This window comes from Stegostoma tigrinum, chromosome 14 (assembly GCF_030684315.1).
Source record: "Stegostoma tigrinum isolate sSteTig4 chromosome 14, sSteTig4.hap1, whole genome shotgun sequence".
Lineage (NCBI taxonomy): Eukaryota > Metazoa > Chordata > Chondrichthyes > Orectolobiformes > Stegostomatidae > Stegostoma > Stegostoma tigrinum.
The window spans coordinates 10,079,118-10,091,995 of record NC_081367.1 but is presented as its reverse complement, the minus strand read 5'-3'; the positions used below and the strand labels follow the sequence as shown (position 1 = coordinate 10,091,995).

General features: G+C 41.2%; 1 protein-coding gene across 27 annotated transcripts in view; it reads right to left on the bottom strand.

Moving 5' to 3' along the window:
- The window catches only part of kif1aa (kinesin family member 1Aa), a 259,928-nt gene that overhangs the window by 96,524 nt on the left and 150,526 nt on the right, over positions 1-12,878 (bottom strand). For all 27 annotated transcript variants that reach the window (XM_059650980.1, XM_048541717.2, XM_059650983.1 and 24 more), the window contains 6 exons: positions 11,884-12,064; positions 10,172-10,244; positions 8,579-8,672; positions 6,408-6,556; positions 3,193-3,371; positions 705-842 (listed from right to left, as the gene is read on the bottom strand). In XM_059650980.1, the coding sequence (XP_059506963.1) occupies positions 705-842; positions 3,193-3,371; positions 6,408-6,556; positions 8,579-8,672; positions 10,172-10,244; positions 11,884-12,064 (814 nt within the window). The remainder of the gene's footprint in view (positions 1-704; positions 843-3,192; positions 3,372-6,407; positions 6,557-8,578; positions 8,673-10,171; positions 10,245-11,883; positions 12,065-12,878) is intronic.

The following is a 12,878-nucleotide window of genomic DNA, read 5'->3' as shown; positions in this document are numbered from 1 at the left end:
TTCAGCGCAATGAGAGGACAAGTAATAGGAATGTGCAGGGAATTATACATGCATGGCATGCGCTCACTATGAGTCCCATCCAATCTCAAAGAATGTGATTGACCTGTGTGCCTTCTCAGCTGGGCAACTATTGGCAAGGCGATGGTAACTGCTGTGTACATCCTGATGCTGAGCTGAGTTTGGTGTCACTGATGATTGAATGGCTACAATTGGATTCGCAAAGCACCCCTAGTCTATGCAGAAGACCATTACTGCAGGCTGGACTGTAGAGAATACCTCAGCATCATTCAGGTGAAAACAGCTTCGGACTCCAGAGAGGACAACCACACTCTCTCACCCTCCTGTTGCTACTTCCATGGAGACAATGCTAGGAATGAGCAGTGTCCATTCACAGATAGGCAGAAAACCCAAATCTGAATTGCATTAATGTAGTCTGCTGGAAGGAGAGAAATCAGGGCACTGTGCCAATTAGTAAACATTGAAATTTGACACCTCTGGCTCTTCCATGCTACTAGAATGAAATGATGAATACCGATTTTCAGTTCAAATCAATCAAAATTGGAATCAATACAATTTGGATTTTGTTTTCCAAATTCAGATGAATCATAATTTCTGACTGGTTTCACTGCTCATCCCTATCGAACTTTACAATGTTTCAATTTTGGATGAAAAATCTGCAGGAAAGGAATTCGTTATGCTCTTACCTTCCGACCAACCGGAACCATGGGAAGCGATCATAAAATGGATCCCCGCCCGTCATAACGTTGTCACAGTCATCAACCACACTGGAAGGCACTTCAGCGGCACGATCATACATCTCCCGCATCAGGTCCAGTCTCTGCCTGCAGGAAGTAGGAATCCAACACAATTATAACCAGATCCTATCTAGCCACTGTGCACAAGCAGATAAAGTACCGCTCAGGTGGGAACGGCAAACGCAGTTTTGTAGGATCCACATGCCTTGCTGTTCACACAGGTCATGGGGGGGGGGGGGGGTGGTGGGGGGCGACTAAACAATCATTGTAGCAAAGACTGTCGGAATTCTGCCAAAGGTGGCAGGGAGCCATGAGGCGCCAGTCTGCCAACTAACATTTTAGGGAGGCCAAGATAGTCAATTAGATTTTAAGGGCGATAACTGGAGATTAATGCAAATAGTAGAAAGGTGAATACCTTGAAAGGGGCCAATTATGCAATGAGCCAATAAATAATGTGGAATACATTGCTGCTTAAAGAGGAGATGCCACTTTTAGGGGAGGCAGCAGCATAGAATGTCACTAGATTAGTGACACAGAGCCCAGATTTTAATGTTCAGGAGAATGGATTCTAATCCCACCGTGGCAGATGATGAAAATTGAATCTGATTTCAAAAAATGGAATTAAAAGTTGGCATAATGGTGATTTGCTGACCAGAGTTGATTGTTTTGAAAGACTGTTTGGTCCACCAACGTCCTCTAGGGAAGGGAATCTGCCATCTTGACCTGGCTTGACCAATGTCTGTTCAGTCCCACAGCAGTGTGGTAAACGGAAGTGGTTCAGCAAGCCATTCAGTTCCAAAGCAATTCAGAATAGGCAACATGTGCTGATCTAGCTAACAACACACCGCATCTCATGAATGAATAATAATTTTTTTTTCAAAATTCAGCATATGATTGGACTACCCAAATATGTTATGGGTGCTGATATTCCTCTGCCCTCTGCTCAGGAAAATGCTAACTTCCTAGGTCTCAAAAATGAGGGAAAGGCTCTGAAGAACGACTATATCAAATGTGTTTATTCGCTCATGGGGTGTCCCCACTGCTGGCTGACCAGCAGTTATTGCCCAGTTATCGCTGGTTGTCTTTGAGATAGTGGTAGTGAGCTGCTGTCCAGCTTCACTGCAGTCCATTTGCTGTAGGTTGACCTGCAATGCCCTGAGGGAGGGAACTCTTTGCCTCCTTTACTCAGCCTGGAGACTTCCAGAAATGCAAACAATCAAGAGGAATTGGACTTGAGCCTGAACTCGAATCAAATAAACTTGAAGTGAACACTCAATTTATGTTGACTTCATCCAAGAGGCATTCATACCAAGAAGCTGGTTTTGAGGCTTGTGCCTGGGAAGCCCTCAGCTCAGAGATTGGGAGTTTGGAGTTGAGACAAAGATCAGTCATGATTCAAAACAAATGTGAAACACCAGGGACTTCATGGTCATCTATCTTCTAAGCAGAAGTCTTTTCTTGAAAGTACCCAGTCGACAAGTGGTTGCTTTTAAACAGAATTCTTGGATGAATTGTGAATGCATGAAATACAAACAGGTAACTTTAACTCATAAAAGCTCTTCGAGGGACATATTTTAAACTTTGGGAGCAGCTGGATCTTTCACAGGCAGAGCACCATGGCTGTACCGTACTTCAGAGATAGTTCAGCACCACTTTCTTAAGGGCAGTTTGGGATGAGCAATAAATACTGGTCCAGCCATTGATGTCCACAGCCTGTGCTCCCATACTTTTAAACAGTTTCTCTCCAGAAGTTTGAACAATGCCATAAATATAAGCAAACGTATTGATTCTATTCTTTGATCCATGCTGAGGAAGCTCTGCTCAAAAAGTGGAGCATTGTTTAATTTGCTATGTACTCTATATAAAGCAAAGCAACTTTTCAAGTCGAATGGTGATCCATTTGCACAAATATACAGATTATGCCAGTCCAGCATTTGATGCACGTGTGTTTATTTACCTGATACTGCAAATTTTATCTTAACCGGTGCCTTCAATAAACGGTAAAAAAGATCCACCTCAAATACTGCAAGGTTTACTGTATCATTCTGTCAAATTATGATAGTTTTTTCATTTATTTATTTCAAGGTAAATATATTTGTTATTCAATTGAATAGCCATGCAAAATATTGACAGTTGATTAAATTCTGGGACAATTTCTCCTCAAATACCATAATCTACCAGGATGTCTGAGCAGTCAGTTAAGAATCTGAGGGAGAAGGCCCCCTGCATTACGTATCTATTACTTCATGTGTGTTTCCATATTGATTATGTTGACCTCCTGATTAGATGGAATATTTGATCAAGTGGCACACTCCTGGTCTCATGGGTGCTGAATAATGAAAAAAAATTACTGCATCTCTCTCTGCGCAGACCATCCCTTGTTTAGCCTTACTCACCAAGTAACAATGGCTCTGTGATATTTCTTACTTCTTCGTACCTGAGTTTCTCCAGTGTCCAGTAGTGAGTTGCTCCATTCTTCTGGTCTTGGACTTCCACAGCCACAATGGTGCGTGGGAATGGGCGCTTCTCCCTGTCCTTCACAGCATCAGGAGGCATGAGATCAGGTGGTAGAGGGGAGTACAGTGTGTCTGTGAGGAGAACGAATTGGAACTGCACCTGTTCAAATGGAAAGCAAAACCTTTCAAGCATGTTTCCATGATCCTTCTTCATGGAAATATATCCACTCCTATGAGTTTGACACAGTATATGATTTATAAAGTTGAGGAGATGGTGAGTTTTATTGAGGAGTCTTCTCTCAGTACCAACGATGATCCATACCTTCTCTTCCACTCGTGTCTTGGAATATATTTTTACTGTACAACTATGCACCCACCTTTCATCATTGCTTATTCATGTCATTCTAGGCTAGCTTCAGTCCTACCTACACAATACTAAGAAAGAGTCCTAATGCAAGAAAAGACCCAACCACTGAACTGAAGATTGATCATCATTCTGCAGTCTACATTGTTTTACTGTAAAAAAAAATCACTGAGAAACAACTTATCCCACGCCCGTGGCCTGGGTTCCTGGTCTACAATTTGTTTTCTCCTTTCTATGCTTTCTAACCACTTTTTTTATGTTAAACTGTGTATTTATTTGTCGTATTTGTGAATGAATGTATGCGCTTTGGGGTTTTAAAAGGATTCTGCTTAAAACCAAAGTTGCAAAATAATGAGAAATCCATTTTTGTCGTCATGTGATAATAAGTTTGTTTTTCATAATAAGTAGTTATTTTCCTGTTAACCACAAAACTGATGTGATAATTTTTATCCTGGATATATTCTATCATACATTTTGATCATCTTGGTGGTTTAATTAAGTAATTAAATATTTCAGATAGAATTGATTCCCAACAGTGTGGCAACAGGCTCTTCAGCTCAACAAGTCCATGATCCTTCTTCATGGAAATATATCCACTCCATTTGAACATCTAAACCAGACATAACCCACCTAATCTACACATCCATGGACAGTACAGGCAATTTAGAATGGCCAATCCACCCAGCCTGCACATCTTTTGACTATGGGAGGAAACCACAGCACCTGGACGAAGCCCACACAGATACAGGGGGAACGTACAAACTCCACACAGGCTGTCACCTGAGGATGGAATTGAACCCGGGTCCCTGGCACTGTGAGGCAGCAGTGCTAACTGCTGAGCCACCGTGCCGCCCATTTGTGGAGTAGGCGTGCTGGATTATCAATGTGCTCTTCTGAATCGAGTCATGACACCAATAACCATACAGCAGTCTAACAGAAGGCACAATTAGACATAGGAACAGAAGTAGGCCGTTCAGCCCATCGAGTCTATTGCACGATTCAATAAGATTCGAGCTGATCTGATAATTCTCCACTCCATTTTCCTACTTTTGCCTCATGACTCTCAATTTCCTTACTGATTTAAAATCTGTCCCTCTGTCTGGAATACACTTAATGGCCCAGCCTTGACAATCATCTCTGGTTAAGAATTTCACCGATTGACTAGCCTCTGACGGGGGCAACGACTTCTCAGTGAGCCCTCAAAGAGTATTATGTGAATATATTTCAATAAGGTCACCTCTCACACTCCTGATCCCGATGAGTGCACAATCTAATTAACCTCTCCTCCTAAGAAAATCCTTCTGTAACAGGAATCAGCATGAACATTCTCTGGATTGCCTCCAATGCCAGTCTATCTTTCCTGGGATAAGGGGATCAGAATTACTCTCAGTATTCCAGATGCGGTTTGACTAAGTGCCTTGTATAGTTTTAGCAAAGCCTGCCTACTTTTATACTCTGAGATAATAAAACGTGAGGCTGGATGAACACAGCAGGCCAAGCAGCATCTCAGGAGCACAAAAGCTGACGTTTCGGGCCTAGACCCTTCATCAGATGAAGGGTCTAGGCCCGAAACGTCAGCTTTTGTGCTCCTGAGATGCTGCTTGGCCTGCTGTGTTCATCCAGCCTCACATTTTATTATCTTGGAATCTCCAGCATCTGCAGTTCCCATTATCTCTGATACTTTTATACTCTATTACCTTTGAAGAAAAAGGCCAACATCCCATTTGCTTTCCCCATGACACAGTGAACTTGGATGCTGCCTTTTTATGATTCATGGACAAGGACCCACAAATCCCTCTGTGCTGCAGCTTTCTGCAGCCTTGCTCCATTCAGCTCTTCTATTCATCATGTCAAAGTACAGAACCTCAAATTTTCCCACATCACATTCTATCTGTCAAGTTTATGCACACTCACTCAACCTGTTCTATGTTCCTCTTTTTTTTCCCCTTTATTCATTAATGGGATGAGGATGTTGCTGGCTAGGCAACATTTATTGTCTATCCCTAATTGCTCAGAGGGAGTTCAGAGTCAACCACATTGCTGTGGGTCTGGAGTCACATGCAGGTCAGACCAGGTAAGGATGGCAGTTTCCTTCCCCATAGGACATTAGTGAGCCAGGTGGGTTTTTCCTAACAATCGACAATGGATTCATGGTCATCATTAGGCTCTTAATTCCAGATATTTTACTGAATTCAAATTTCACCATCCGCTGTGGCGGGATTTGATTCCAGGTCCCCAGAATGTTATCTGGGTCTCTGGATTAACAGTCCAGTGAGAATGCCACTAGGCCATTGCCTCCCCTATTTGCGTCATCCTCATCACTTGCTTTACCACCATCCACTATCTGGCAATAGTACATTCACTTCTGCCATCCAATTCATTCGTATAAGTTACAAATAATTGTGCCCCCGTCCAGACACCTCTAAGTTTACCTAACTCCCTATGCTCTATGAATTAGACAATCCTCTACTAAGTAGCCTATGTATGGCACCTTACCAAAGGCCTTTTTGAAATCCAAATATATTACACCTAGTGGCTTCTTCTTTCTCCACTCTGCTTATTACCTCCTCAAAGAATTGTGATAAATTCGTTCGGGGCATTTTCCCTTTTATACAGCCATGCTGACTTTGTTTGATTGTGTTAAGTATTTCTAAATGGTCTCCTAATTCATCCTTTATAATAAACTCAAACAAACCATAATATGCAACCCATCAGATCCAGGGAATATCTTGGCCTTTAGCTCCGTTAGTTTCCCTTGTCTCTAGTGATCGGTATTGTGCGTATTTCCTCCCCTCAATGTCTGATGTTATTCCCAGAAAAATTGACAAATACCTTTTTCTTCAATTCCACGCTGATAGCGTTGGCCTCTTTCAGAAAGATGGCATTTCCCCAGAGCAGATCACGTAAGGAGGTAAACTGGTAGCATCTCCACTTACGGAATGCCCATAGTGCCAATTCAAACTCCCGCTCTGTCCATTGCACTATGTAGAAAGATAACAATGGAAAACAGATCAGAACAAATGATGGAAGAATAAAACTTGACAACCATCACTCTAAATACAAACCTTCCTACACAAACCATGGGCCCTACTCACTAATCCTCCAGAGTGCCCATACTTATAATACCTATCTGATACCACACTGAGTGAGGCGAAGAGTGTGAAATTGTAAGCAGGGTTATGAACTTTCTGAATTGGAGCAGTCACTAAATGACATTATTTCTGCTCCTTAAATGCCCACTTTGTCCTAGAGTATGAAAGGACGGTACCGAAAACAGAAATTGCTGGAAAATCTCAGCAGGTCTGGGAACATCTGCAGAGAAAAATCAGAATTAATGTTGTGGGTCCAGTGACCCTTCTTCAGAACTGGACCCATAACATTAACTGTGATTTCTTTTTGCAGATGCTGTCAGACCTGCTGAGATTTTCTCGCAATTTCTGATTTTGTTTCAGATGTCCAGCATCTGCAGTTCTTTCGGTGTTTAGTGAAAGGACAGCGTTCCACACAATAAAAACACAATATACAACACCCACACACCTATTCATAATCATCTGTTTTGGATGGACAAACCACAATTTTGCTCGAAAACCAATTATGAGTGATGGGAACATGGGTTACAGAACCTTAAAAAAACTGCAGAAAGATCAACCTTCTGAACGTTTATAAATATACTCTATTGGTCTACATTGTTGTCACCTCTTTAAGGGCCATGCATTGGTCGTTTGTGGTTGTCAGTGATTGAAATATTAAATTCTACCCTGTTCTTCATTTTGCCATATCTTATTGGTCAACATCCTGCCAAAGTATTTACAGCTGCAGGAGGTTTACAAGAAGCCTGCAGGTGACTTCTTCCCTGTAGAAACAGCTTGCAATTTTCTTAATACATATTAATGATCTGGATCTTAATGTGTAAGGGTCAATTTCTAACTTTGCAGTTGACACATTAAAAATTGTGAAGAGGACAGTGTAGAACTCCAAGAGGACATTGAGAAACAAGTGGAGTGGGAAGATAGTTGGCAGATGTGTTTCAATGCAGAGAAGTGTGAGGCAATGCACAAAAGCATGGGAGGATGAACATTGAAAGACAATATAAGAAAGGTGGGAGAATTCTGAAGGGAGTGCAGAAGCACAGAAAGCTGGGTGAATGTGTACAGATTACTGAAAGTGACAGTGCAGGATGAGAGAGCACTATGTGAAACATAGAACTTCCTTGGATTTATTAATAGTACAAGAGCAAGGAAGTGATGTTGAACTTTTGTATAACACCTTTGTTCCACCTTAGCTGGAGTCTTACATACAGTTAGCAGTACCACATGATAAAAATGATGTAGTCTAGAAGCAATTTGCAAGAATGTTTCCAGGAGATAAGGACAGATTGAAGTAGTTGAGACAGTTACCCTTGGAGAAAAGAAGGCTAAGAGGAAATACTCAAGGTTTTCAAAATTATGAGTAAGCTGGATAGCGGATATGGGGAGAAGTTAATCCTACTCATAAAAGGCACAAAGTCAAGACAGCATAGATAAAAAGCTATTTACAAAAGAAACAAGCGTGAAGTGAGGAAAAACATTTTCGTTGAGTAGTTAGGGTATGGATTGCACTGTCTGAAAGCGTGGTAGAGGCAGGTTCAAATGAAGTTTCCAAGACAGCATTGAATAATATATTTGTACAAAGATAATGTGAAAAATAAGCATAGATTGACACTAGTTAATGATGTTCATTTAAGAAGTCAGTGCTGGCATGATGGACCAAATGGCCTCTTTTTTTCTCTGTAGCCCTTCTGTGATTCTGATACTGAATTTAAATCAGGGCATAGCTGAGATTGATTACTCAGTTTGTGTGCTCAGATCACAGTTGCTTAGTCACACAGAGCCACCCAGGCCTTTCTACAAGTGATTAAAATATCATGTATAGTTTCTAGCAAAGCCATTCCATGAGCTGCACAGATCACGGACCCAAATCAGAGAACAATAAACATTAAAACTGGAGAACACTTTATCTCTCACCTTCCTCCTCTGGTTCTTCATCTTCCTGTGCATTGTCTGGGTAAAAACAGGAATCCATCTGCCTTTGTAAAGCCTCAAGCCTGCTTTCATAGTCCTGGAAGGAGCAGGTTAAAATAAGTTGTTAAAAAGGAAACATGGCTGATCATCTAAAGGCAAATGCATCTGTCCAGCAAATATCATTTGTGCACTAACACTGCTGCCATTATCTGGATGCAATGAGGTATGTAAACACTTTCTGAAGACTTGCCAATGCCACAAGGATCAGGCATGGCAAATGCTGCATTCCCTGAAGTCTAAGGTATTGAATCAATAAGCAGCCGTTGAACAGTCCCAGGATTTTCGAGCTATGAAGGGAAGCTTGTCGCCTAATTAAAGGTCGGTCTCATTAAAGTTCCACATTTCATACTTTTCAAAGTGCTAGCCTAAGACAGCTAAAGAGGAACAATTAAGATTTTCTCCAACTGGATGAGTAGGAAGGGGAATTATACACAATGAATAAAAATGCAAAAAGGCTTTGTTCAATAGAACTCTGCATTAAAGGAATGAACTGGAAGCCAAATTGATCCATTGAAATTCTGTGCAACGGGAATGACTGAAAATGGGCTTGCTTCATTACTTTTCTATACAAATGGGAGAAAGCTAAAAGGAGATCTAGCCATTCATTTCTATAAAATGGGATTGAATGGGAAGAGGTTTAGGCCATTATAATTCTATAAAATGGGAGTGAATAGGAAAGGGATTTATTCAATGAAATTCGTAACAATGAGAGTAAATAGGAAATTATTTAGTTCATTGGAATTCCATACAATGGGAGTGAATGGGGAAAGTGCTGTACAATGACTGTCCTCGAATTAACATTTTCTTGAATTCAAATCATTGCTGTACAAGGACAAACCAGGTGAAATTCCATGCTGAAATCAGAGATAGAGCAAGATTTAAAGAATCACATGTGAAATGGAGCTTGAAATTAACTTCCAGTCAAATAAGCCCTGAATCCAGAATGCATCAGGAAAAAGAATGCAGTTGTTGCAAATCTTTCCTTTTATCCCTCTTTATCAACTTTTGATCATTATCTGACATTGTTTGTGCTTTGGCTGTTTCTTTGGTTCAGGTGGAGAGCTTCTTTCAAGTGGAGTTTTGGCAAATGCTTATGATCTTGAGATTAATATGGAAACTGCATTGTAATGGACCATATATACAATAACTGTAAGGACAGATGGACTGGTAGGTCGTCTGATGGATAAATGGAATGCATTGGTTTGTTGGGCCCAATGACTGAGTCCTCTTCCTAACTGACACTGTTTAAACCACTAAGTTTCAACTCTGAGATAATGGGAACTGCAGATGCTGGAGAATCCAAGACAACAAAATGTGAGGCTGGATGAACACAGCAGGCCAAGCAGCATCTCAGTGTGCTCCTGAGATGCTGCTTGGCCTGCTGTGTTCATCCAGCCTCACATTTTGTTGTCTAAGTTTCAACTCTGCGCCCATTTGCTGCATTTATGGGTGGAAGCAATGAGCTGATGCAAGTAGCTGGTAACTGCAAGCCCTTTCTGGTGCTGAAGTAAAATTCGAAATTGTTCTGACACATACCAGTCTCTGCTGCTCCAAAAGTAAATCAGCCTCCTCCTTTTCCCTCCGATATTGTGTCTCTAGTTCCTGAAGCCTAAGAAGCAATTCCAAAAGAGAAAGCATTGTTCTCAAGCTAATTCAGAAAAGCCAACCCAGATCACCGCAAATCATTCAAACTTAGGAATTGACCTTAGAGAATAGGGTTGTGTCCCCCATATGGCAAAGGTCATTCAACACTGTACGATCAAACAGTTCCAAGTTAAGGATGTCAAGGGTTAGCCATCAATGAACAGGCCATCACAAGTTAGATGCAGTGTTGAAGGAGCTTTACTCTATCGATCTAATACTCCCAGGTCACGCATGAACATGGGTTAGATGCAAAGTAATTTGCCTGTACACTGTCCCAGGAATCACTCCCAGGTGAGGCACAGCAGAGCTGACAGACTGACATCTTCTGCATTGTCCATGCACAATGGACAACTGGGATCATCAATTTTCAAAGCAATACGATAGTTTCACAGAAACATGAATTGAAAGACATCACAATTGTGATCTTAAATGTGACAATCCTCCTGTAGTATAATGTATTGGAAACAGATTTTGACTTATTTGTTGACCATAGATTAGTGGTTAAGCATTGGAAACAGAGTGAAACAAACCGGATCAAAATGAATAGTCTTACTCAGAGATGCCACAAGTGTTGACTGACTGATATCGAAATATCAAATTAGTGTAAAGTGTGCTGTATGCTGTTTGGTTAGAAAGATGGACTGGCAAGATTGGGCTGCATTGTCACCCTTCATTATTACTTTCACCGTGATAAGTATTTGCTGTAAGTTTCCATTGATGTTTGATTTTGTGTTAAAGTGCCTCACCGGGGACTGTCTGACATTACAGGCCAGCAAAACACTGTGGGCTGAAGGGCCTGTACTGTGCTGTACTATTCTATGTTCTATGTTCCTTTGAAAAGAACAGTAAAAATGACTGTCATTCTGTAGCTGGCTATGAGTTAGTTGACCTGGACATGTCTAATGTTGGTTTGTGAAGTGGGAGGCGAGCAGTTTCTGGGCTTAACTCTGTTAGTCATGTCTCGTGCCTTTATTGCAAGACTGTGTATACTACAGATTTGCAATCAATCATTCCCAAAGCCATGAAATGACAAACATACGGAAAATTGAGAGTGCTGTGAGAAGTTTTTTATTGAAAAGTGAGAGCCTTTGATAATGATGACGATGATGGGATAGCGTAGGGCGATGGGCTTAGATTAGTTCACAGGTCGGTGTAACATTGAGGGCCAAAGGGCCTGTTCTGCACTGTATTGTTCTATGTTCTATACGACACTGCAGCCACCCATTTCTGCAAAACTCCCCCTCAAATTGTTTATTTTATTGGGCGGATAGTCTGATCTCCCCAATCAGTTTTACAGGTGCCCACTAAGACAGGTAAACCTAAGGCTTAAATACTAATGTGCTCCTAAGCAATTGGAAGTGCGTTATCACAGAATAAACTCACTGTGTTGTTTCTTGCTTCCAACACTCGTAAGATCAAAGGTGTGATAAAAAGGTGTCAATAATTTAACTTCGTGGCTCCTGCGGAAATTTGATCATTGCTCTCAGGTGAAGTGGTCTCAATGACTTTCAATAGTTGTTTAGCTTTAACCCAAATAACTCACCGACAATCTTCCATTTACTATTCTCATCTGACCCCAAATCCTTCTATATTCGTGCTTTTACCTCTGCTCCATCTCTTGTTTCATGTCGATGCCCTGCTTCTCCAACAATTCCCGCTGGGCAAAGGCCCAGTCCACAGGCTCCACTGGTGTCTCTGCACAGGGTGTCTTGTCACGCTCTTGTCTGGCCTGCTCGGGGTGGTTGAAACGGAAGACATGGCTCTTCCCCATAATGATACGGTTTCCTTTTAATGAAAAGAAATGGAGAAATTGTCTCGATTTGGAATTCTGTATTTGGAAGGTAAGTTGAGCAGTCAGTTCATTAGAAATACAGGGTGGAATTTTACATTGTCCTCCCCAAGAGCCATGCTAGGAGGAGAGGGGGGAAGTCAGGTACTACTATAGTATTAGTGCTATACCCATCACATTTACCTATCTCCACCACTCTTCTTTAAATCCATTATGTATACCTTAGAGGGCAGTTGTACCTTTGATTTAATACTTTGTCAGAAAGCCAACTCTTCCAACAATGCAACAGTCTTTTAATACTGCACTGGAGCGTCATCCAGGTCTCTGGAACTGCAATTGAATCCACAATTGACAGGTGAACATGCTACCTCTGCGCCAAGACTTTGGAGCAAGATGAGAGACAAATTATATCTACAGAGCAAGTGAAGATCTTGATATTCTATAGAAAACAAGTCAGTGATGATATGGAGGGACTTCAGGGTCTCTCTGGAGGATGAGTTTGGATGGACCAATTGGTCTTTTAACCTGTAAATACCACAGGAATATTTACAGTGAATGATGTTGTGTTATGATGAGTGAAGTGTTGTTATACACCAAAACTTTCAGCAATCTCTTGAGACTGGTTTAAACAGATGCATGCAAGTTTAGCTCATCTTCATATTGATATTTCCACTGTCATGTGTTTGTATTGATAGGAATGAGCTGCAAGGTTATACTAATGCTTCTGCCATTTCAGAATACCATTTAGATTCCGGAGCAACCCTTTCAAAGGAACTGGCTCTTAAACCAGTTTATATTCAATGCACTCTT